At 56.2% G+C, this 23608-nt stretch overlaps 7 protein-coding genes across 7 annotated transcripts; 2 read left to right on the plus strand and 5 right to left on the minus strand.

The window, feature by feature from the left end:
• Positions 1-495: 495 nt before the first annotated feature.
• Positions 496-4410, plus strand: B0T26DRAFT_474980 (armadillo repeat protein). Its single transcript, XM_060435230.1, has 3 exons — positions 496-1163; positions 1246-3035; positions 3091-4410. Exons 1-3 carry the CDS (start codon positions 860-862, stop codon positions 4117-4119), a joined length of 3123 nt encoding a protein of 1040 aa, XP_060291908.1. The 5' UTR covers positions 496-859; the 3' UTR covers positions 4120-4410.
• A 2983-nt stretch (positions 4411-7393) lies between these two features.
• Positions 7394-8343, plus strand: B0T26DRAFT_756267 (uncharacterized protein; the record flags this gene model as incomplete). Its single annotated transcript, XM_060446070.1, has 2 exons — positions 7394-7525; positions 7585-8343. 2 exons carry the CDS (start codon positions 7394-7396, stop codon positions 8341-8343), a joined length of 891 nt encoding a protein of 296 aa, XP_060291909.1.
• Positions 8344-10149: 1806 nt separating this feature from the next.
• On the minus strand, positions 10150-12489 carry B0T26DRAFT_790271 (uncharacterized protein). Its single transcript, XM_060446845.1, has one exon. It carries the CDS (start codon positions 12133-12135, stop codon positions 10309-10311), a length of 1827 nt encoding a protein of 608 aa, XP_060291910.1. The 5' UTR covers positions 12136-12489; the 3' UTR covers positions 10150-10308.
• Positions 12490-13144: 655 nt separating this feature from the next.
• Positions 13145-14802, minus strand: B0T26DRAFT_656996 (velvet factor-domain-containing protein; the record flags this gene model as incomplete). The annotated part of the gene is made up of 2 exons (XM_060438748.1): positions 13145-14568; positions 14619-14802. 2 exons carry the CDS (start codon positions 14800-14802, stop codon positions 13145-13147), a joined length of 1608 nt encoding a protein of 535 aa, XP_060291911.1.
• A 102-nt stretch (positions 14803-14904) lies between these two features.
• On the minus strand, positions 14905-15916 carry B0T26DRAFT_475064 (uncharacterized protein). The gene has a single exon (XM_060435231.1). It carries the CDS (start codon positions 15813-15815, stop codon positions 15216-15218), a length of 600 nt encoding a protein of 199 aa, XP_060291912.1. The 5' UTR covers positions 15816-15916; the 3' UTR covers positions 14905-15215.
• Positions 15917-20466: 4550 nt separating this feature from the next.
• Positions 20467-22632, minus strand: B0T26DRAFT_728165 (uncharacterized protein). Its single transcript, XM_060442886.1, has one exon. It carries the CDS (start codon positions 21339-21341, stop codon positions 20661-20663), a length of 681 nt encoding a protein of 226 aa, XP_060291913.1. The 5' UTR covers positions 21342-22632; the 3' UTR covers positions 20467-20660.
• A 252-nt stretch (positions 22633-22884) lies between these two features.
• Positions 22885-23230, minus strand: B0T26DRAFT_728166 (uncharacterized protein). Its single transcript, XM_060442887.1, has one exon. It carries the CDS (start codon positions 23157-23159, stop codon positions 22905-22907), a length of 255 nt encoding a protein of 84 aa, XP_060291914.1. The 5' UTR covers positions 23160-23230; the 3' UTR covers positions 22885-22904.
• Between the last annotated feature and the right edge of the window lie 378 nt (positions 23231-23608).

The raw sequence follows: 23608 nt of genomic DNA on the forward strand, positions 1-23608 counted from the left end.
ATGAGCAGATTTGGGACAAAGAGCGTTTGTTTACTTTCGACGTTTCAGGGGCTGTAACGCTCTTCCCCATTTGTAGCCTAGGTCTGTTGAATAAGGGGGGCATGTACTGTGCAGACAGTGGAGGCTGGTAATAAAACCTTCAAGGTTCTGTCTTAAGTATACGCATGGTTTTTAGGCGGCGTCCGGGGCCCTCGCTGACCTGACAGCTGATCCTATCCTTCTCGTGCTGTCTGATTGGCTGCATGTCTACTCTAGGGACCCGGTGGGGCTCGGCGGGTTCACGAATCGACAAGGCCAAGCCTTCCTAGCCCGCTGGTGCTGGGGACTGCAATCCCATGCCTGCCACCAAGCTTCACGGCTAGAATGACGATGCGACAAAGTGTCGAAGCCACCTCGCATCAATCATCCATCGGCGAATAATTGCAACGTAATCTTCTACCTCTGCCCAGCGTGCGATCTCTTTTTTATCGCTGCTCTATCGACTGCTGCTAGCACGCTAGCACACCAACTAGTACAGCCCCGAGTGCCCCTTCCCGCTCTCCTTCCACCCCGGGAACCTAGTCGCGTATCAATTGCTCCCGAGGTCCCTTCGGCATCTGCATCCATTTCAGGGCCTGTAGGCGACGTCGTCCGTTTTCTTTCCACATCTCGACACAGCGCCCGCGCAACCTGCAACAGAGTGAACCGCACGCGGCCAGCCGGGGGAAGCGTTGGGTACCACCGTTCTCCAAACTAGGCGACAGCGGCAGCGACGCTCGTTCGGTGTCGTCGAGCGACTGCAAGACAAGACCGGGCCCTCCCGACTACTGGGCCCGTGTGCCTGTGTGCCGGTGTGCCGGTGTGCCGGTGCATCGTTGCCATGGCCCGCATACAGACGCCGCCTGGTTTCGCGCAGATCAGAGGAGCGAGAAGCTATTCGGATCAGGCTGCCGCCCTTCGCGGCCTGAAAGACGACACAGTCGGCCACGCCCAGCGCAAGGAGAAGTGGGTGGAATATGGCATTTTAGAACCCCTCGTCAAAATACTGCAGGCCAGCCACTCCCCGGTGAGCCTGAACGGCAAGGAGTCGCCCACTCACCCCGGGCCCGGGCTGCCGAGGGGCTTAGCAGATAATGAACTCGTCCGGCTGCTGTGCCTACAGCTCATTGCCAGCTTCGCAAGTGGTAAGTTCGCTGACAGACATTTCCATCCAAAGTGAGATTGAAGCCCTCGCAGGGTGGAGCTCAATATTGACATTACTCCCAGGCGGCCCTGCATTTCTGGGACCTATCTATGCTGCCAACGCCGTGCCTGTAATCCTACAGAACCTCTCCCCCCTCGAGAACCCGCCGCTGGTCACCCTGAACGCTCTGCGCGCCCTGACCAACATCGCCGATGCGACCCGCCTTGCCTCGCCGGGTTTGGATGATTCAGGCGCGCTGTCGGAAGCCTTGTTCGTGTCTCGTTACCTCGACGTCTTGTGCGCCATCTTGGACTCGGAGTCGACCGACGTGGTAGTGCAAGAGCAGAAATGTCTGGTCGCAAGCCTGATCAGCCGGTTGTGCAGGGACACGCGTCACCAGAACCTGTTGGCCAATGCCGGCATTCTGGACGCTCTTGCCACCGTGCTGGCCAGCTTCGTTGTGGCACGTGGGGAAGTCATCCCGGGGGCCGAGATCATAGGCCAGGCCGATGGCCTCGCCGACATGATACCGGCTGCTGCACCTCGAGGGGCGAGCTTGGCTCTGGTTCTAGAAGCCATATCGTGCATCATAGAAGGCTCCCGCTTCCGGGCCTGCATGCTTATCTCTTCACCGGCCATCATGGCGGTGTTCCCCGCCGCCGAGTTCTCGCCGTCGGCGAAGGAGACTAAGGCTGCGTGGAACAGTCTCGAGATGAGCGGACTCAGCAGCCCTCGTGCCCGAAGCCCCGGCGCTGCCGACTACCTGCTGCCGATTGTGCCTATTATGCAATCCAGGTCTTTGTCGTCACAGTTCGCCCACTTTCCCCCGTTGGGCTTCAGCCTATCTCGGGAGAACCTAGCTTCTAATGGCCGGTCGACTGGTAGCAAATTCTCGGCTTGGGACTCTGGTCGGTTCGACCCTTCTAACCCCGGCAGCGACCCCGAGGCTGAGGATCCGGAGAGTCCTCTCATACCGTGGCTCATAAACTTCGCCAGGTGGTCTAGCGGGCTCGACAGAGTCATGGCGGCCTCTGTGCTTACGTCGTTATACAAATCCGGGCTTGCCAGCCCCGAAAGGGAGGCCGTGCTTGGTCATCTCATCGTTCCAATCCTCTGCCAGCTAATGAAGGACTACGACAAAGATAGCGTGGCTGCTGCACAGCTTTCCACCTTCCTCGAGCCCGACGTGGCTGCGGATTGGGTCGTCTCGGAGCGGACTCCAGGCGTCCTAGCGCGACTCATTGGGGACAGCAATGTGCTTCAGGAGGCCGCCTATAGCTGCGGCGCTGTTAAGATGGCCTGCCAGCTACTCAAAGACTCGTATGAGCCTCTACCAGCTCAGACCGCTCCGAGGCCTTGGTCGCCGAATCCGGATCGTGGTGTCGAGAGCGGCGAGGGCTTGTCAACTAACCGGGTTGGGCTCCCAGGCAAGCTCCCAATAAACGCCCACAAGATCAGGATAAGAGAGGGCAGCCTGAAGCTCCTCACTGCTCTGGGCACGTCGAAAGAGGAATATCGGAAAGCTATTGTCGAGCAAGACGTGGTGCCGTTCATAGTCGAGTCACTTTCCCAGTCGCCTGGCAAGCCCAATATCGCGAAAGAAAAGACAAAGTCCGGTAGCGCAGACGAAGGCATGGACATTTCGTCAGGTGGAAGCTCGCCCTATGGGACAAATCTCAACTCGGTCATCATCGCGGCGTGCCATGCGATCCGGACGCTGAGCCGATCGGTCAGCAACCTTCGGACAGCGCTCGACGACCATGATGTCGCAATGCCAATCTTTAGGCTTCTGAGGCATCCCGATGCGGAGGTCCAAACCGCAGCTGGCAGCGTCGTCTGCAACCTGGTGACGAACAGCAGCCCTATGCGGACAGTACGTATTCGTTCTCATTTCGACTTCTCTCGTTGATAGACGCTGACTCTCGCAGCCACTCTTTGAAGCGGGTATCCTCAAGGTGCTCTGTGAGCAGGCCCACTCGTTGAATCCCGGAATAAGACTGAACGCAGTGTGGGCTTTGAAGCACCTGGTGGACGGAGCCGACGAGGATCTGAGGAAGCTAGCGCTGGAAGAACTTGAAGCCGGCTGGCTTGTCCAGCTGATACGCGACGATACGGAAGACGAGGCTCTACACGCGCGTCTAAGGCTCGAGCGAGGGAGCGGGAGTCTAGATATTGACGATGACGACGACGAGGACATGGATACCGATGCGTCGTACGGGCATGACAGTCGGTCTTGTGTTTGGCCAGGAATCTACAGAGACAGCATTTCTGGTCGATTCCCGGCACTTCGGAATCCATCGCCACGATTACGGCGAGTGGAAATGAAGCTGGCAATGCTTCGCGAGACGGAATTGAATCCCACGCGCAAGGCGCGGAACGATGACCTTCTTATTCAAGAGCAAGGGCTGAACTTTATCCGGAATCTCATGGGGCTGCCGAGTTTGAGATTGCCCGAGATGGTGGACTACGTACTGAGCGAGCTCGGCGTCCGGCTCTTTGATATCCTGGCGTCGAAACTGAAGACGAGGAGGGTGCTCCACCCGCTCACACGGCGGGCGGCGGCTGCTGCGGGGGGCGGCAGCCGCATTGGCGAGTCTCGGGTGCTCTATCCGCAATCCAAGATCATGGAAGCGGCCATCTACATCCTCGTACACATCAGCTCGAGCCACCCACGACACCGGCAGCTAGTAATAGCGCAGACGGAGCTCCTCAATTTGCTGGGCACCCATATCGACCACAAGGATATCGGCGTGCGGAAAGCGCTCTGCCACTTATTTGGGAATCTTAGCTGTCAGGACGACAAGACGGACATGGAGGCGTGCGGTCAGCGGGCCCTGGAGATAAAAAATCTCGGCTTCCTGAGCAAGCTCGAGAGGCTAGAGCGGACGGACAGCGACCTCGACGTCCGTGAGCGTGCCAAGACGGCCATCTGGCAAATCAAGAACCATAGCAGCTGAGTCTAGAAGTTTGACTAATCTAGGGTCTGCAGCGTTGACGGCGTATAAACCTGGGGTTCTTAGCTGGGCTAGCTGACACATGCGCGTGCCCTGCTGGACGGAGTGCCGAGAGCTTGGCAAGAGGAAGGCGATGGTGATTTTCTGTTTTTTTTTTTTGGCTAGGACATTCTTTTAACATAGCACGTTTTTCATGTCAGAGCAAGCACGTGTCGAGGGGGCACACATAACGTAATCGTCGCATTTACGAGCATAAGCAGCGGAGCGAGCAAAGAAAGGGCTTGGAAGTGGCAGTTTGGAGCCGTAACTGGCACGGGTTAATATGTACGCATGCTACATACATACATACGCATAGCTATTACGAAGGATGTGCTGTACAGTAGTAGGAGGCAATTGGCCATCCTCGCCCTGCCCAGAGGGACGGCAGGGAAAAGGGAACAAACAAGCCAGGGCCGAGTCGGATATCCGCGGCTGAGTCATGGACTGGCGGGTTTTTTCGGCGTTGAGAAAGGCGTGGTATCTAATAAATGGACATGGCATAGCATTGCCGTCTACACACTACTAAGGTACCAAAAAAGCCCCCCATGTGGCAAATGCATCCGGGGGGAAGAGGAGGTTGGGAGGGGAGGATGGGAGGGTGTCTCCCGTGTCTCGGGGGCCCGGCCGGTCGACCCAGACCCGCGCCGCGGAAGGCGCGGAGTCTGGGAGTCTGGGGAAGAGATGATGAGGTGAGAGCGCGTGTGTGGGTGAGCGAGCACGTCGCTTACTGCACCTTTTTTGAAGGAAAGTGACGGACAGGTGCGGTCTGGAATGGCAGCTAATTGGCGAATGGCATAACCCTACCTTACCTACCCAAGTGCATGGGTAGGTAGGTAAGGTAAGGTAGTTGTCTTCTGGCCTTGCTACACAGACCTACTCGGGAATCGGGTCATTCCTCAGAAGGTTTTGGAAATATGTATAGGTGAAATCATGACTTAGGTTACCTAGTTTATGCCTATAATTAATTACATGCACGCCTGTCAAAAGGGCGCAAGGGGTTTGTTTCTTACACTAGAGCGTGCTATGACTTTAACCCTATACCTAATGATGCTCCAACTGGAGAGTAAAGAAGGTGTCGTTGAGGCGGCGAGGCGTCGTTAATTCCATTTGCATTTCCTCTTTCCACCCCCTTGTCGGTTCCATTGTCAGCTGTTTCACGGCTGCCGGCTTGCGGGGGGGAGGGCGGAGCTGCTGCGGGACTGGCTAGCGGGAGAGCGACAGAGCCGCTGGGGTTGCTGGCCGCCTTTTTTCTGTGGAGAGTGACCAGCCAATTGGCACCAAAAGCTCTGGCGGGGTGGGTGGCATGACCTCTCAAAGTCAATGGCGTCACATAGCAGCTCCCCCGAACCGTCCGACGACATGCTTACACAGTACAGCGTCCTGCACAGTTAGTTGTAAGCCAGCCAAAAAAGTGCCAAGTGAAACAGACCACGGCTGCTGGCGCTTGTTACTACTCGTCTACTCGGTTTTTATACCACTACTGTATTGAAGATGCATGTATGCAATGCGCAAAGCCGCAGCCTCGAGCAGGCGTTCCTACCCGATTTGGACCCCAGAGGGGACACTCTCGAGCAAGTGCCGGCATCAAGCAAGTGCTACCTCTATGTAAGGTAACCTCGGTGAGGTGAGTGAGGTACTGTAGGGTAGCTGTTACGAGACAGAAGACGAAGACAGACACACCTGAGGGAAGCGGCGCGAAAGGGATACGCCATCATTCCCAAATCCATTCTGAGGTACTACTGTGTATCATTCGCTTGCTCGCTCACTCGCTCTCCCGCCCGCGAAGGAAAAAGCCAATGGTGGTCGCCTTTCGGCGCACGGTGTGGCCCCATCCCATCCATCAATTTGTGTGGTTCTATCCCGATTGCAGAAAACCGCGAATAGTGAGAGTGAGTCTGTGAGGTTGACTGGGGCCCGGCCATCATGTGACGGCCGGTTTTCGATCTGTCTGCCTGTCTGCTTGCTTGCTTACTTGTTCTCTGTTGGCAGAGTGTTTCTCTTCGCCGTCTCGGAGTTCCCAACGCCCAGCGCCCATCGCGTAAGCAAATCATGTGCCCTTTTTATTTTTGAGGGGTCAGAGGGTTTTTTATTGTTCCTGACTCTCTCCCCACCATGCGATATGCCATCTGTCCATGGATGCATTACCCCATACCTACCTACCGCATGCACAATAGCTTTCCATCCGAAGATTCCGGGGGTGCTTGTGTGTGTGTGTGTGTGTTTGTTCAACCTTTTTAGGGTTGTGTCTGGATGTATATGTTTTCTGCGATCAATCACCGATCCCATTCGCCATCCACATCACATCATATCAAATCAGATCAGACAACAGCTGCCATGTTTGGCGTTGCTGAGAAATAACCCATCCGAGGAATTATCGCCATCTGCCCACACCCCTTGCCTCTTGCCTCCTGCTCGGTAGTTTTCCTTGTTTTTTTTCTTTTGGTCTTCTCACTCATCATGCATTTATTCCTTTGTGGCACCTATTAGGTGAGAAGTGTGGAGGTGAGGTCCGGATACGGCCCCGGGCGGCGAGGGACAGAAATGACATAACCCATCCATTCCTCCCACGAGGCTGGCAAGGCTAGCCGAGGGTGGCTAGATACAATGCATGGGCTCGTTCGGCTTTGTGCGGGCATGGTTCCGGCATGGCAGATAATACAGATACGTCGTGTTGACCAACAGCAGGCCGGCCATGATGAGGAAGCAGAACCATAGCTCGATATAGGTCTCGAAAAGAGGAGCAGAAGGTCGTGTGACGGTTGAAGAGGGACATGGCCAAGAGAGGCTTTCACGGGAGCCGAGCTGAGTGGCCAGCTTCTCCCTCAGACTGCGGGTTGACCAATGATAGCAGAGGCTGTTAGTGACCAGCGTCTCCTTGTTCCGGCGTCTTGCATGCCCTCGGAGTGAGTCCTTGTTACCCGATCTGCGATGGCATGGCATGCTTTGGATACCAACGCCCCCTCGGAGGACTCGGCGTTCGAGAAGTTTCCCCTCCCCAGAACCGACTGTGCCCTTACTACGCCGTCCGATAGGTACGCGACCGTCCCCATATGGCAATGGCATCCATGACGCGACGAGTCCCTGTCGGTCGGGATATAAGACGCCTCTGCTCGTCAGTCTCTGGCCCGAACTCTCTCACCAGCATCAACACAGTCGTCCCGTACTACGCCTGCCTTTCTACCAGCCACGCACGGAACAACCCCCTACCTACCCCTAGGTCTAGCCAAAGCTACCCGCAATGGCCGTCATCTCCATCTCCACCCGGGAGAACGATGCGTTGGACATCAACCCTCCCGCCGGAGACCAGTTCCTCAACGTCAACGGCTCCGACTGGCTATGGACCGTCACTGCCCTGTTCATCGTCTCCTTTGTGAGTTTGCCCGCCCCGGCACCCGTCCATCCGGACCCGCATGCTAACACGAGAGGCAGCTCACTCTGTACGGCTTGACTCTGAAGGCTAGAGCCGGCGAGCGCTTCTTCCACTTCATCTTCATCATCACCACCTTTGTCGGCTCCATCGCCTATTTCGCCATGGCGTCGGACCTGGGCTGGTCGCTCATCCCGCAGGCCAACAGCGTCGCCAGCCACGGCCTGCTCCGCCAGATCTTCTTCGCCAAGTACATCTACTGGGTCGTCAGCTTCCCGGCCGCCGTCATCGCCCTCGGCGTGCTGTCGGGCGTCTCCTGGGCCAGCATCGTCTTCAACGTCTTCCTGTCGTGGATCTGGGTGCTGTCGTACCTCGTCGGCGCCTACACCACCACCAACTACAAGTGGGGCTTCTTCGCCTTCGGCACCGTAGCCTATTTGTTTCTAGCCGTCAACACGCTGCTCCTAGGCCGCCGCTCGGCCGCCCGCGTCGGCGTCGCCGGTCACTACACGGGGCTGACCGCCTGGCTCAACCTGCTGTGGCTGCTGTACCCAATCGCGTACGGGCTCAGCGACGGCGGCAACCGCATCGGCGTCGTGGGCGGCTTCGTCTTTTTCGGCGTGCTCGACCTGCTCATGATTCCCGTCCTCGCCTTCTCCGTCGTCTTCCTGTCGGCCAAGTGGGACTACAGCAGCCTCAACATCGCCTTCACCCAGTACGGGCGTGTCCACGCCACCCCCGGCACCTTCCCCGAGAAGCACCCCGTCGCCGCCGCTCCCGCCGCCGCGCCTGCTGCTCCCGCGCCTGTCGCCGCTGTCTAGGCCTCCTTTCCGCCGAACCGCGTGAGAGCCCACGAGTATGCCTGAGCTTAGCTGGCATGCTTAATATATTATATATACCCACAGCGGTAACGGAATAATCAACGAACGAAGACGAAGCTGGGATAATGAATAAATAATTAAGATACGGCACCTTCCAGACGCGCATCATCTCGACTATACCCGCTGTTCCGTTTTGGCTTTTTGTGTTGTCGGAGATACCCCCCACGTTCGCTTTTAGGTGTTTGATATTTGGTCTACGGTCTATAGTCTATGGTGTTTGAATCCGAGTGAGTGGTGGAATTAATTGGTAAAGAAAGGGAGGGGGGATTTACTGTAGTGTGTGTGTGTGGTGTGTGAGAGGGACCCCTAAGAATGTTTATGTGTGGAGTTGCTACCTAATACTACAGACTAGGTACTAATCAATCTACGAGACTAATGAAGAAATCTTTTGATGTGTACTCGTGTTCTGTTGTGGTTACCATTGTGTATGTTGCTTGGTGTAGTCTACTCCTCTCTGGTCAGGGCAGTTGATTGCTGCCAAGAGCTGTCAGCCGATTAGGAAACTAATCGGGACAAGTCGATTCCTATCGGGAGAGTCGATTAAATAAGAATCGGGACTGCCGATTACGATTAGTACTCGATTTATATCGTGAACCGCGGTCAATTCATAAAAGAACCGGGATCGCTGAAGTTATCCTGTGGTTGCTGAGAGCTAGTGTCGTGGTGATGATGAGCTAGGGGGTGGCACATACAATACGTGACCCGGTCCTCGCAAACCGTGTGCCGGCCATGCCAAGTGGTGTGGCGCATGCCAACATTCTGGGTCCGTCGTCTGACAGTATGGGCGGTTCTGCTTCCGTTTCACCTCGTAGCGAAACTGTACCTACGCCAAAGAAGAGATTTGCTTATCCAGACAAAACGACCCGACGGTCAAACACACGTATACAATTCCCAGCGTTGTCCTGTATGTACCTTCCTGCCACACGCTTCGTCAAAATCTCTGCCATATACACTGCAAGCCGTCAGGGGGGCGTTGTGCACTTTCCACGGCAGCATCGCCCGCCCCTTTCCTGGGATCCCTGCAGCCGGAGAGAGAGCAAAAAGAAGAAGAAGAAGAGGAGAAGAAGAGCAATAGCCGTTCGAAATATTCGTTTGATACATCCATACACAACCACACTCATACCTGTCTCCAATGCCGACTCTAGTCCATCCATGTCTGACAGTGACACGAAGAAAACCGAGCTCAATACACACACACATTGAGATCTGAATCTTCATGACCGGCCTGGCCAGAAATACCCAACACCAAGCCTAGATTGTGGCCTTCGTTTTCGTGTCCGCCACACCTAGCACCCGCCACTCATAAATCAAATGAAATAGGGTGAATAGAAAAGACACTAAGCCGTATGTATGTCTATATAGCCATGTCACCTCGTCAGAGATGGCTGGCCATCATCGAAACCCCGGACATGAAAAGGCCTCCTAGCCCAGCGGCTATCTCATACCATATATACAAAACACATACACATGTAAATATATACTCGGACACCAAGCAGGGCAGGTTGGGATGGCACCCCCAGCCCCAAGCCCAAAGCCTCATAAATACGTAGACATGAGAGGACCACACAAGATAATACATCCCTATCATAGATTCCTCGCCCTCGTGCTCATGCTCATTATGCTCATCTCACCCACATGCTCCTTTTCGTCGCCAGTCAGTCATATAACCCATAGCAGCAGCCATAACCGTACGTAACCATAGCCATAGCCATAACCATAACCATAGCCGTGGCCGTGGCCGTAACCATAACCGTAACAACATATCATATCATATCATCATCTCGGTCCGCCAGTTCGTCCGTCTCCTTCCCGAGAAAAAGGGAAAAAAACACCGAACCGAAACAAGCCCAAACCGAAAACCAGCCCATAGCCAACCAACCACCCAGGAGAAGAAAAAAGAACCAGCTACCAACACGGCCTCGGATAACCATTCCCATTCTCAACATCCTCGCCAAGCCCCGAGTCACGATTCCCACTCCCACCACGATTCCCATGCCCATTCCCGCCAACCATGACCATCTTCGCCTTACCCGGCGCGACCGCAATAGTCGCCACAGCCTGCTGATGCACGCGGGCACCACCGCCACTGGGACGGCGGCGAGGACGAGAATAGAACCCGGCGGGGATCTGCGGCACGGCGGGGATGCCGCGGTTGGGGTCCGGGACGACGGACAGCGGCTCGGGCGGCGGGGCGTCGTGGCGCGTGCGCAGGCGCTGCGGGTAGTGGAAGCTTGCTGCTGGCGGGATTGGGAGTACTGGTGGGGGGCGCTCGGGTGAGTCGATGACCATGGCGTCGATGTCGAGCTCGTCATCAGTCGCGATCTCGTAAGTCTGTTGCGAAGGCGGAATGGGTGGAGGTGGCCGGGTCGGCGAGCGGCTTATGCTAGCCTGTCGACTCCGGCTGCCGAGGCCTAGAATATGCCGCCGGGCGGGCTTAGGCTTGGTCAGCTTGGTCGGGGTGCGCACTAGCCTGATGCCCTCGATGTTGGTGTTGTCGAGGGCGTAGAAGGACGACGCCGTGGCCAGCGCTGGCGCTGGCGCGGAAGGGGCAGTAGGGGCGACGCCGCGGAACACAGACGACGAGGGCGCGGGCGCGTCGGACGACGTCGACGGGCGCGACGACGACGACGGGCGCGACGACGATGACGGGCGTGACGACGATGACGATACCGCATTGCTGCCGCTGTATGCGGTCGACAGGTCGGCCGACACGCGCGACGCGGACCGGCGCAGCTTCTTGACGAGCTTGCGGGCCGTCGTGTCGGCGGGCTCGTCCTCGCCGGTGGCGGCGTCGACGGGCACGCCGCGCTTGGTGCCGCGCTGCGGGGACGGCATCTCGGCGGCGGCGGCGGGTGCGCGCGCGCGCGCGTACGGGATCGGCGGCGGCGGCATCAGTGTCGTCGACGGCGCGTCGCCCGGGCCGGGCTGCTTGGTCGAGCCGTACGGGACCGACGAGAAGGCGAGTGGCGTAGAGTTGTGCTGGTTTGTCGCCACGTGCTGCGCGAACGATCGCGAAGCGGCGCCCCGAGGAGGAAGCGCTGTTGCGGCGGCGCCCGGGGGACCGCCACTGCCGCCGTTGCTGTTGCCCGTCCTGAGAGGGTGGCGCGTGCCGACGGTGACGTGGTCCTTAAAGAAGCCCGAGGCCACCAGGCTCTTGTAGCTCTCCATGACTTCCTCTCGGCTCGGATATATAGGAGCCGCGCCCGGAGCGGCGGGTGCTGGGGGTTCGTCCCTGCCGTGCGCTTGTTGGAGGGGCAGTGGCGCGGGAGCTTGGGCGGCCTTGTTTTCCTTGCCCGACACGCGGCGGATGCTGCTGGACGACTTGGATCTTGTGAGGTGCAGCTTCTCCCGCACGCCGTCCCACAGCGGCGTGAGGAAGTTGCCTTTGCGCGGCGGCACGGACTGGCCGATGGTGCTTAGCGGCCGGCGCAACGGCGGGCGCGCGTCGCTGGTATGTTGGTAAAACTGTCGCTCAAACGCGGCGGCGTCGCCGAGGAAGTCTGGCGGAGGCACCGCCGACACGCGGTCGTTCATGGAGCCCTCGACGAAGCGGCTGTGGGCTGCGCGCGCAGCCGCCGCCGCCGCCGCCTGCTGCTGCTGGGACTGCTGGTGGTATTGGTATTGGTGTTGGTACTGGTATTGGTCATGCCGGTTCTGCGCGACGACGCCGCCGCCGCCCGGCCATGGCACCGGCACTGTTGCTTTCATGGTGCTGGCTTTGCTTAGTGGCATGCGCTAGGAGCTGAGCCGGCACATGTAGTGTTGGGTCTGACGAAACTGCCCAAGTCCAAGGTGGACCGAGATCGTCGCCGTCGATGCGCCACTCGTCTTGTCGGGAAAAGGTGCAGCGTCGCGCCCTTGGCTGCTTCGTGGACGATTACTGTTTACCAATTGCCAGGTAATCTTGTGCTCCGAAATATCGAAAACCGTGAGCCGTAAATCCCAAATAGTAATACGCAATGCAGTTAGGTCTTCCAAAGGAAGTAAAATGGGGTATGGACTGAGTTGAGCGCGTGCCAAAATTCCCGTCTTGTTTGGATTGCGAACAGGAACGCTGTGCTGTACGCGTGTGGGGGGCTGCCCACGACGCGACCCAGCAACCAGATGCAACGGTTGTGCCCCGCTTTTATTACCTGGACACTGAGAGACGCCCATTTACCCGTCAACTCCAGAGCCGGGAAAGGTCGCCATTACAGGTCCTCGGGCGAAACCCAATGAGCTTGCAATACAATATTCGTAACTCAATCCATCATCATTCCACAAGCTATATGAACATGATGGCTATTTAAATCAAGGCTTGTGAAGCCAGGGCATTGGTACAGCATCGCGTGTCTTAAAATCGTTCCTTCCACCAACTCGCGTTTGCTCCCATAGTCCTCCCGAGCTCTTTCGTCTGTCCTAATATGTCCAGCCAGAATTGTATTTTCGGTAAGTATTGCCTCCAACAAAATGAAACGCGTCGTGCAGTAGCGGTAATAGTAGTAAACTCGCCAAGGAAATATCGAGAATGAAATGATGTCGTCCAAAAGAAGGTTCGGCGGCACCCGCCTCAAACCATGAGCGCGAGGCCGAGTGAGTCTGAGAGTGTGACCGGGTTCGAGGTTGAGCGGCCCTCTCCGTATATACAACAGATTCGAAAATAAATAGCACAGAGTCGAAACTGAATCCCCTGTCGATTCAATGCAGACCACAACTCCCCAACACCCAGCAATACAAGCACCAAGACTCAGCCACCTCGCAATTACACGTCGCCCACCCGCTCGGCCCGTCGTCCATCGGCACGCTTGTACACCAACGGCGCTCCGTCAATGTCTTCAGATAAGCCACGGTCGCGAGCACCGTCGTAACGCGGTTCGGCGTCTTGTCTGAAAGATTGATCGTGAGCCCGCTTGGTTCCTGCGTAATGCGCAGGCGAAGGACGCGAAAAGCTGGCACTTGACGACCCGCTGAGTGACCCAGGACGATGCCCACTTAGCGTTGGGCTCGGCATTGGCAGCCGGCTCAAAAGGGCTCCATCGATTTGCAACGGAGGCAGAGGTATGGCTTGGGGTTTCTGTGGAAGCATATGTTGTGGATTTGCGGAATAAGGAGGGAGACTCAGGGGCGGGAGTGTTGCGCTTCCTACCGAGCTTCGGTACTCGTGCTGGACGCTGTCACGACGCGGAGACGGTGTAATCGGCGTGATCGGGGCATACGACTGTGATGGCGTCCGCTCGGCAGTGTACGACAGCGGCGGCGGTGGAGGGTACGACGAAGCCGACGGATACGACGCTCCTTGACTCGGGGGGTACACGGGCGAGGCGGGGACTGAGGGGGGCTGAGCAAAGTTTTGCGGCTGAGACGGATATTGCGAGCTGGAATTTCCACCGAGGAATTGGAGATGACCGCCCTGCGGTGGGTTTTGCGCTACGAACTGAGGCGGATAGTCGGCAATCGACGGCCTCCGCTGCGAATCGGCCGAGTACGGGGTCCGTTCCACGCTACCACTCAACGACCGGGCTCTATACGGGTCGGGTCGCGTATCCGGTGTAGCGGTCCTCCGAGCTCTCCGAGCATATTCGTCTTCTCCATTGTCGAAATCTCCACCACCCTTTACGTCGCGGCGTCTCATCCGGACATCACGACGAATCCGGACACGGCAGCCCTGTTCTGCCACCACGCGGCTCAGTGCTGTGCTTTCCGTCAACCCGGGGAACTTCTTGGCGCTGTAGACGACAAAGTCCTGCGACTTCACTTCCATACGGAAATCAAAAGATCCACCTGTCGCCGGGTTCAGTGCATGCGAGGCCTGCTTTGGCTCCGACGACTCGGCATCCTTGTCCTTGTCCTCCTTGGTCTCCTCGTAAAGGTTAAAGGTCAGGCGATAGCGACCCTCGTGTCTCACAGAGAGATCCGGGAACAGGAAATATCCTGCCTCCTGCGGTCGGTCCAGATATGCCATACCAGATACGGGCATACCGGTCAAGACGGGTGGCGTATTGGCAGCGGGCGTCTGCACCCGGCCGTGTGCCATAACACGTGCATGCTCGAGGGTGGCATAGAGAAAGAAGTTGGCGTTGTACAGGAACGTGACGTCCTTCTCCTGGGCTAGTTCCCAGCTTTGGCCCTCGTAGATGCGCAACTCCACAACCGGGGGCGGATCAACGGGACGTCGATCGGCCGACGCTGCGATATCGTTAGACAGCATCATCCCAGATAGACTCGACTCCACTTACACTTTGGGCCCGAGCCACATGCTCTGGCGCGCTCTGGCTGCTGGATGACCTTCAAACAGTACCAGAGCCTGCGTCCGCTCTTGGTGATTCGGTCGACGATATGAGGCCCCTTCGAAGACCCCTTGGCATCGCTCTCGTGAGCCGACATGCCATGGGCAGAGGCCGCAACAACCGGCGCTCCCATGATGCTCGACTATCTCTCCGGGGTGCACGTGCAAGGAGCTGCAAGCGTGCGCGGGTTTCCTGATTAAAAATCTCTTTTGCAACCGCGGCTACCTGGGAGGAGAGCCTTCGTCTGAAGCGCTAGAACAACACAAATTTGCGATTTTAACAAGATGAAAGGGCACCAGAGATGGAAGCTAGAAACTCTGGGCATCAGCGTCATTCTGCGTCAGCGAGGCATGACTGCAAACTTAAACGCCGTGCCAGTTGCGTCGCCGGCGCGAGACCCGCGGATGACAGCGTGCAGGTGAAGAATAAAAAAGGGTGCGTAGCTTTTACTCACCCTGTGACCCGATTGAACAAAACACGACTTATTCACACAATAACACAAGCTGCGGGCCGATTTCGAGACACGCAGCAAACGAACAATAAAAATCACGCGCAACGATTGAACGAGCACAGTCGAGGCGAAACCGAATGCCGAGTCCTCCCAACGTCGTTCCTGTCGTCGAGATTGCGGTGCGACGGAAGAGAGGGTGGTTTTTTTTTTGCGCGGCGGGTGCGGGTTAAAGGTGGCAAGGAGAGGAGAGGGATTGGAGGATGGTGGATGGAATGGATGGGGGTGGCCCAGAGGTCCCAGAACCAAAGCGACGGGTAGCTGAAAAAAGGTCGGTCGGGACCGATGTTATTGGGCAGCCCACAATTAGGACTCCCCCAGTTCGTCGGAGGGAAGGAACTGTGCTGCACTAAATGTCTTGTCGCTCCCTTTTTTTTCTTTTCCTGGGAACCGGAAATGATATTGGCCGCGATCTGGAGAGTTTCCGCAACGAGCTCCTGGCCTTCGCTCACGATGACGAAAAGGATGGGAAACTCGTGCTCTTGATGGCAGAGATGAGAGTTGAGAAACAACCCACCGGTCCAGGGCAGGCAGGCAAGGAAACGGGGGGGGGATGTGGAAGAGAAGAGGCTTCGGCTGCGGTTTGGACGACGCGCGAGGGTGGAAATGAGGTGGGACCAATGTGACAGCGCCTGCATGGGAAGTAGCGTCGGAAAAGTGGAGGCCACCCCCAGAGTTGGTCTGGTCAGTCGCTCTGGTCAGAGGTCATCCCGCCCCCCCTTAGTAGTACGCGTTTCTTTCTTCGCACTGCGTACAGTCTGCGAGTCTGAGACATTGCACCGTGCTACGCCGCGCCCACCCACTCGGGCCGGGGGCCTGTGGGCCTCGTCCCAGCGAGTTTACACTAGCTGCGAAGTCCAGTGGCGGAGACTCACTCCCTCCCAATAAGGCCCCCCCCCTTGGTAAGGGGTACCAATGGACTTATTCTGCACTGTGGGGGCCTCGGAAAGGGTGGGTGCCGGCTTCCCACTTGGGCTTAATGCCGTTTCTCCGCCACACACGAGCCCTCTGGGAGTCCTGGCTGGACCGCTCCCTGTTGGTCAGATGGCCCTGGGATTGGATGGACGGCCCCATTTGCTTAATCCAGATTCCAGAGCTCAGGTTCTGCCGTGGGCGGTTTTTTGGGCACCGCCAATTGAACGTCGACCCGTCCCGTTCGCGACCGGTTCGCAAACCTCTTGGGTGCATCATCCGGCTCGCCTTCTCGTTGGCCAGTCGTCACGAGTGCCCATGCGAGGCAACTTGATCGTCAACGGTCCATGGCCCCCGGGACTTTGGAGGGCGATCCGCCTTCGCTCTCGCGGCTGCACGGCGACAAAAAGGCATCGTGGGATGCACCATGCCAGATCTTCCCGCCGCCTTCGTTCAACAATATCCTGTACCCATGTGTCCCGTAGGAGAGTGCACAGCGAGAGTCCTGCTTGGCGTGCTTGGCACTTGCGTCTTGCACGGTTAGCGTAACGTCGTTTCCGTTCCAAGAAATGGGTCTAAGCTTGTTGGGCTGTGATGGGCGCCGCCATCCCGAACGCTAATAAATAAATGATATCCCGCGACGCAGTAGGTAGTACGAATACAAGACCTGAGAGGGACGGATGCAAGGGGTTGCTTTCGCGGATGGGAACTAGTAGATTCGTACTGCACGCGTGTAGGTATTGGAAGTTGATTTATTTCACTTGTTCGCCTCGAAGACGAAGGACCTCCTTCAGGCGGATTTAGACGACCGACATTATTCAGCCTGTATTTTGTTAGACTACTGCGAGCCTAAGTAGGTACCTACCCAGCCGTTGGCGAGAGTTTAGGTTACGGTTTGTGGATTCCATGTGGATTTTAGTATTATCAGTAAACTTTTGGGAACCGGGGAACGCACGCGTAGGCCCCATTGCTCCGAGGGTACGTGCGCTCTTGCGTGCGGAAGCACTGTGCGACGCTTCGGAAGCTCCCACTTGGCGCCGCACCAATCATTGGCCCGCCTGCCAGCATATACTCCGTAGGAGGGACGCTTATCATGGAACGAAGCCGCAGAACGGAATACCACAGAACCAGGTGATGTGCATGCGTTCACTAGAAACAACCGTCTTTTTTGCACTGCGTGCCATGTCGCACACGCCAGGCATGTCATGTCAGGCTGAAACTGGATTTTCCAAAAGGCGAAAATAGCAGAATCGTCCGCGTCGGGGGTGCTGCCGCAACCGGAGTTGTCATGAGCCGGGGGTGAGACTCAGACTCGGGCAAGGCTTGTTGGGCTTATCGAGATTTGACTCATCAGCCCGCAAGCCATTTCTTGCTGGGAATTTCCATTGCTGTGCCGTCAGCATGCCCACCCTGGGTGCGTCGGGCCTTCCTTGCCTGCGGAGAGCGGGATGCCGCTTCTGCGCCGCACACCGGCCGCGCAGCTCTCCGTAGGGGATTGCTAAAAATGCCGGAGACTCGACAAGCTCGCAGCTAACGAAAGTATTCTTGGACCATCCCACGATGGGGGGCAGTTTGGGCCCGCAGATTCAATACTCGGTACTCTGCATCGGAATACCGAATTTTTTCTCTAGAGGTTCAGGTTCAGACCACTCACTCGGGCCGCAGAAAGTCAGGAGGCGTCGGCCTTTTGCCCAGTCTTTCCAGGGGCTGTGACTTGTGGGAGACGTGCGTCGACCAAGAAATTCGAAATACCTCACCTCCGCTGCCTCAGGTCTACCTGGCTAGGGAGGCCACTCCACTGAAACCTTCCTCTTCTTGTTCGCCCGCCGTTCTATATTAACCCCGCCGCCTGGACAGGACAGGACCGACGTCACGGCGTCAACCCATTTTATTAGGTTCCGCGGTTTCTGGCCCGCTGTCTGTCATGGCGACGTACTCGGTCATACATTAGCGCTATGTATTTACTGCGCCCAGTTCCCAAAGAAGGGCGCTTGGGTTGAGTTCAGCTGGCTGTCAAGACAGCTCCATGCAGCGGACAGCTAAGCTTCAACTCAAACCTTGGTAGGCATCTCAGGTGGTCGGCCCATGACGGCTCGAGCTGGATGGATTGCCTTTGGTACGGGGTACTCCACTATAACGTTTGCCCGGCCGCCGTCTTGGGGTGGCCCTTGGGCTAAACTCTCAGCGGGTGCAAGTGCAGCCAACCTCAGTTCCAAGTGATAACTTGATAACTGGAACCTCACTGCTAAAACCTACGGGACACGCACGCACGCACGCACGCACGTTTGTCCGCACAGAACTTGACCTACATCAAACTCAGTCGGGGAGACAGCCATCTAGGCATGGAGGGCAACGTGTGTGACGGACGAGTGGCTGCAGGTACCACAAGTTTCCCATGCCAGTGCCTGCAGCCAAGGTACCTACCTACCTTACCTCAGGCTCAGGTTCAGTTAGCACACTGTATGTGTGTACTGTACTCTGTTGAAGTGCAAATTGCATCGCATCGCATCGCATATCCGCATCGCATCATGATCTCCCCCCTCTCCCAATTCCATCCATTCAATTCTCCCAAGGCCGCGGACTGGCTCCCGTCTGATATGACTGACTGGCCCTGACACGAGATGATTGCCGGGTCCAGCCCGCAGCCCAGCCCCAGGGCAAGAGAGAGAGGCGTCAATTCAGCCTGAAATGGGCCACGGGTCTGTCTCGACGCCTCGGTCCCGAGGGCTTTGCAGACAGACGTGTCCCGAGCGATCGCGGACAGCACGCGCGAGTCTAGCGTTTTAGGTATTCTAGAATTCTAGAATTTCTGATGTTTCTAGGGAAAAATATCCCGTGGTGATCTACGCTTTAGAAACTAGAAAGAGGGGAGGGAAAGAAAAGGGGGCCTTGGCTGGCCGGCCGGTCGGTCGGGCGGCCGGGTCCCAAGAACCGTTCCCCAGGCGCTCGTTCACGTTTCTTCTACGTATATGTGTACGTATGTACACAGGCCGGTGCTTGCTTGACTGCTTGCTTGCTTGCTTGCTTGCCTCCTTCCTGGTCGAGGTTGACCGGAGAAAACACGGCATTGTGCGAGTCTGCGATTCCGTCGGCAGTCACGTCACCACGGTTCACGTTCACACCGTCGCCCAGAATCAATCCTCCAGTCGCCCTGCGCAGAGAGATGGATAGGATAGGGCCAGAGCTGGGTTGAAGCTTCGTCGCACACAAGTGACGGGACGCCTCTTTCTTGTTCTCCCAGCGCCTCGATGGGATGGGTCGTTCCATTGGGGGGGAAACCAGAACTCGGGCGAAACCGCTGGCGGCGGCAGCTTGCAGGGCGGGAACCCCCAGGGAGCGGTACTTTCGAAACCTGGGCCCAGCGGCGTGGGAAAGAGGAGCTCTCGCCTTTGTGTATGTGTGCGGCGTGCCCCCTTCATTGCCTTGATCCGGCCCAGCGACCCGTCGGGATTCCGCCTCTCTGTGGCACGGCAGGCCTCTCTCTCTCCCCCATTGTGTAGGTATACCTGGACGGCTCCGTGCTCCCGCGAGACGTGGCTGGAATTACTCTCCTCCCGACTCCGACGACCCCTTCCCTTTGATATCTACCTAGACCGAGACCCAGGTAGGTAGCCAATGGACCCTTGCGTGCTTGCTCTGTTGTCTAAGATGCCACTAGCTAGCGCGAATCCGGCTCGGCGTGGCAGGTTTGACAGTGTCGATCAAAAAAACACACATGCACAAGATAGCTGCCGGAGAAGATGGCATGCCTGTTAGGGTTCTCACGTGCTTCCCCCTATGGGAGGATATCAAAACAACACACACACACACACACGCACACACAGGACTCTCATCTGACCCTACCTGTCCGTGTTCACTTGGGGTGCCGAGTGGCCCAGAACCGTCGTCTGAGACAGACCAGGAATCGAAATGCCTCGAGCCACGGCTCCAGACCGCCCCATCATATTTCCCCCTCCCCCTTTTTTCCTGCTGCAGGTAGCCGGCCGAGAACAAAAAACACCTGCATCTACCCGCTGCTGCTGTTGGATTTTTTCCCATCTCGAACCGACCGACGCCCCGCCAGCCCCTGCGTCTACATGATTTCATTGTATTCAAGGGGGGGACTTACCGAGGGCTTGCCTCAGGAGGCGAATGTCTCTCTCTCATGTCTCTACCGGGGTCAGGAGGTAAAGGCATACAGGCGTCTGCACTCTCGGGACAAGTCATATATCACACCCCCCATGTTTTTGATTATTTTTTACATTTATTCGGTAAGGTCACTCGGGCACTCAAGAATGCATATGCTCTCTCTGTCTTCCCGCATTTTGTCTCGGGCATCACTTATGGTCGCCCGTCACTTTCTCACACACCTGTCTCTCTCCCTGCCCGCCCGCCCCCGGGGCCATGGGGCTTCTCGGGATGATGTGCATGTTATTTTTCTTTGGCGCCCGGGGGGTGCAATGTGTCTCGGAGAAGGGAAAAAGAAGATTTTCCACAGCAGAAAAAGCTCCGGCTCGGCGCTCAGCCAGGAGAGAGAAAACCTGAGAGGGTGAATTTGTCTTGTGGTTCCGAGATCCCCTCCCCCCTCCCATCTAACCCAAGCCGTCAAACGTCGTCGGGCAACCCGTCTGCCCTCCTTTACCTCGAAGAACCTGTGACGCCTGCGTAACGTCGTGCACGCAGCGAGTAGAAACAGTGGAAGAGTTAGCTCCTCGCCGTGGTGCGCGGCCTATCCATCGATCTATCCATTCGCGGATACCCGAACGTGGCAGCTGCAAAAGTACCATTTTGTCGTTTGTTTCTTTTCTTTTTTTGTTTTTTTTGGGTGGGAGGCCGAAGCCGCGATCATCATCACGCCCTTCATCGTCTTCATCTTTCCCCCCTGCCGCTGGTCTTGGTCCCCCGGACGTGAGACACACGCTCTTACCCGCCAGGACTCGAGGTGGCAAAGCAGCAGAAAAGAAGTACATGCATGCATGCAATGCACGCATGCGTCTGTACGCCATGTTGAGACGTTTTCGCTTTTTTGCTCGAACGAGCCCGTTATCAGGCTGTTCTCGGGCGTCCCACACATACACACATATCCACACATCCCCTGCCTGGTGTACATGTAATATGTACATGCACGTATAGGCCAGGCATATATATACCTGGGTGTAAAGGACAAGGAGGACTCCACCTATATCAACCCCGGCAGGGCGGGATCGCTCTACTTCTGCTCCTGCTTCTGCTTGATAGAATACCCAGCGGGCTGTTCCCCCCCCCAATTCCATAGTGTCTGTCCCGGATCTGCCTGCTACTGCATTTGCTAGCCTCGACGCCACACCTTGTTTTTTCCGTGCCGGCTGCCGACGCTCTCCTCATCCTTTTCTTTTTTCTTCGTCTGTGGTGGTTCTGGTGTGCAGATAGATACATAGGTATCTAGATTGGTGTTTGGCTGCCTCCATTGGTTTGTCTCTTCCCTACGAGACTTCCCGAGGGGGTGATGTATCAGGTGGTTTGTGTGCCCTTTTCTTTTCCAATGAAAGGTCACACAGCACTTCAGTTTCCGTCCGTCGGAACGAATGAAGAGAAAAAAAGTGTAATGTCTTATGCCTCTGGTTCTAGTTTGTGTATGGGAGATGGATAGGTAACGGGGGAAGAGGGAACGCCGCACATGCGGCACCAGAACAACTCCCGACCCACGGGGCAGGTGATGTTTTGGTCATATCTCGGCGGCGATCACGGGTCAGAAAACGGGTGTTTTGCTGTTGTTGTGTGTATGTATAGCAGGGCGATTGATATCTGGCAGCCCGGCAGACGTGAAGGGAAGACTTGCTTCACCGTCCTACTGACCGTGCATAATAGCCCGATTCTAGCCTACCCGGGCAGCCGTTTCCCTGTCTAGTCTCTCCTTTACGACACGCACATGGCGGGAGTAGAGGTGGTACGTCTAGCCAGCCTACAGCTCGGGTGTTCCTGCAGCAGCAAAATTCGGTTTGTCGTTGGGCCTCGTTATTCGGTGGCTTCTCGTGCCCATCTCCTTCACATGTTTTTCTTCCTCCGCTTGTTTTGTGCCCGGGAAAGGAATCTGGCGTCCGTATACTGTTGTATCGAAGCGCATGTAGCCAAAGCTTTTCTACGGGAATGACAAAGTCTACAACTTTGTGGAAATTCATTCCCTTTAAGTTAAGTGCAACGAAATCTATATGTGACTATCTATATCCTAGGGACTGGGGATGGTTGTTATCGAGCATCTGAGGACAATGCTTGCATGCTCCTGTCACCAAGTGCTGGCAAACATCTTAGCGGCCTTTGTAACGGTATCTCGCAGCCCACTGGGAGAAAATGGAGGCTAGAGATGCACAACTTACCTCTGCGAAAGGCTATGGGAGTAAGGAGGGCCGTGTTCTCCGTGACACTTCTTACAGCTCAGAAAGTGAATCACTACCGAGCCCGGTTGGCGGTTCGTGCTGGTCTCCTGCTGCAATTTGGTCGCGGGCTTGGAATAATCTCGCACCGTTCGCCCTCCTCGATATTCCTCGATGCTGAAATTTGCGTGAAGGCTTAGTTACCTAATTCGCACTACCTATTGTCTGCTGCCTTGTCCCCTTTGCTAGATCTAGTGCTCCCAATCAGCCTTTTTCTCGTGCCAAGATATCTCCTAAGCACTAGCAGCAATATATCGCGTCTAAATTTCTCGGCATCGTGACTGATATTACCTCGTCTTCAGCACCCTCAAGTCTTATTCGCAGCAAGACACTTACGCCTCTCGAGCACATATAATTAGTATTTTATAATATATCACTACTGTGCAAGGCTTAACTATCAACAACTACCAAGGGGGGGCGAGGTCATTATCTCTGACCCGGTTCCAGTGGTTCGCATCTGTCCATGAGCGGCATCAATTCCTCTGGACAAACAAACCCCAGTGCCAGCAACTTCTCCTTTCGAACTTTAGGTTTATATACTGGGCATAACCTGTCTCTTTTACTATTATCGTAGCAAGAAAAACCAAAATATGGGAACCGGAAGTTAAGGAAAAGGGGATAAGAACGCCCAGACAGGACAGCAACTGCAAACACAGAACCCCAGCAGACAGGCATATACATAAACTCTAATACATGCAACACTAGCCGTAACTTATACTAGTAAACAATAAGTCATGCAAAACTCACAAAGATCCAGACAGACAGATGGACACATAGATAGGTAGAAATATAAATAGATAGGCAGCCCTCAGCCCGTTCACGTCCTACGAATCGAACGCATATATACATGCACAGCGGAAGGTCACCGGCGGGCGCCGCGCCTCGCTGCCTGCTGTCCCGTGCCTGATCCGCCCCCGTCCGTCCCTCAAGCTTTCAAGTTTACTGAGCGAGTGTCCACCCAGTCCGGTCCGGCCCAGCCCCCCTGCCCTGCGTCGTTCCTCTCGTGCAATACACGGGCTTGCAAAATTCCACCGCTACCATACATATAACCTGCTCGATACTGATAAAATATAAATTCCAAAAAAGGATCATTCCTCTCTCTCCGCCGAATACAATTCCAATAGTAATAA

Source organism: Lasiosphaeria miniovina, assembly GCF_030549165.1.
Source record: "Lasiosphaeria miniovina strain SMH2392-1A chromosome Unknown B0T26scaffold_7, whole genome shotgun sequence".
NCBI classification, from domain to species: Eukaryota; Fungi; Ascomycota; class Sordariomycetes; order Sordariales; family Lasiosphaeriaceae; genus Lasiosphaeria; species Lasiosphaeria miniovina.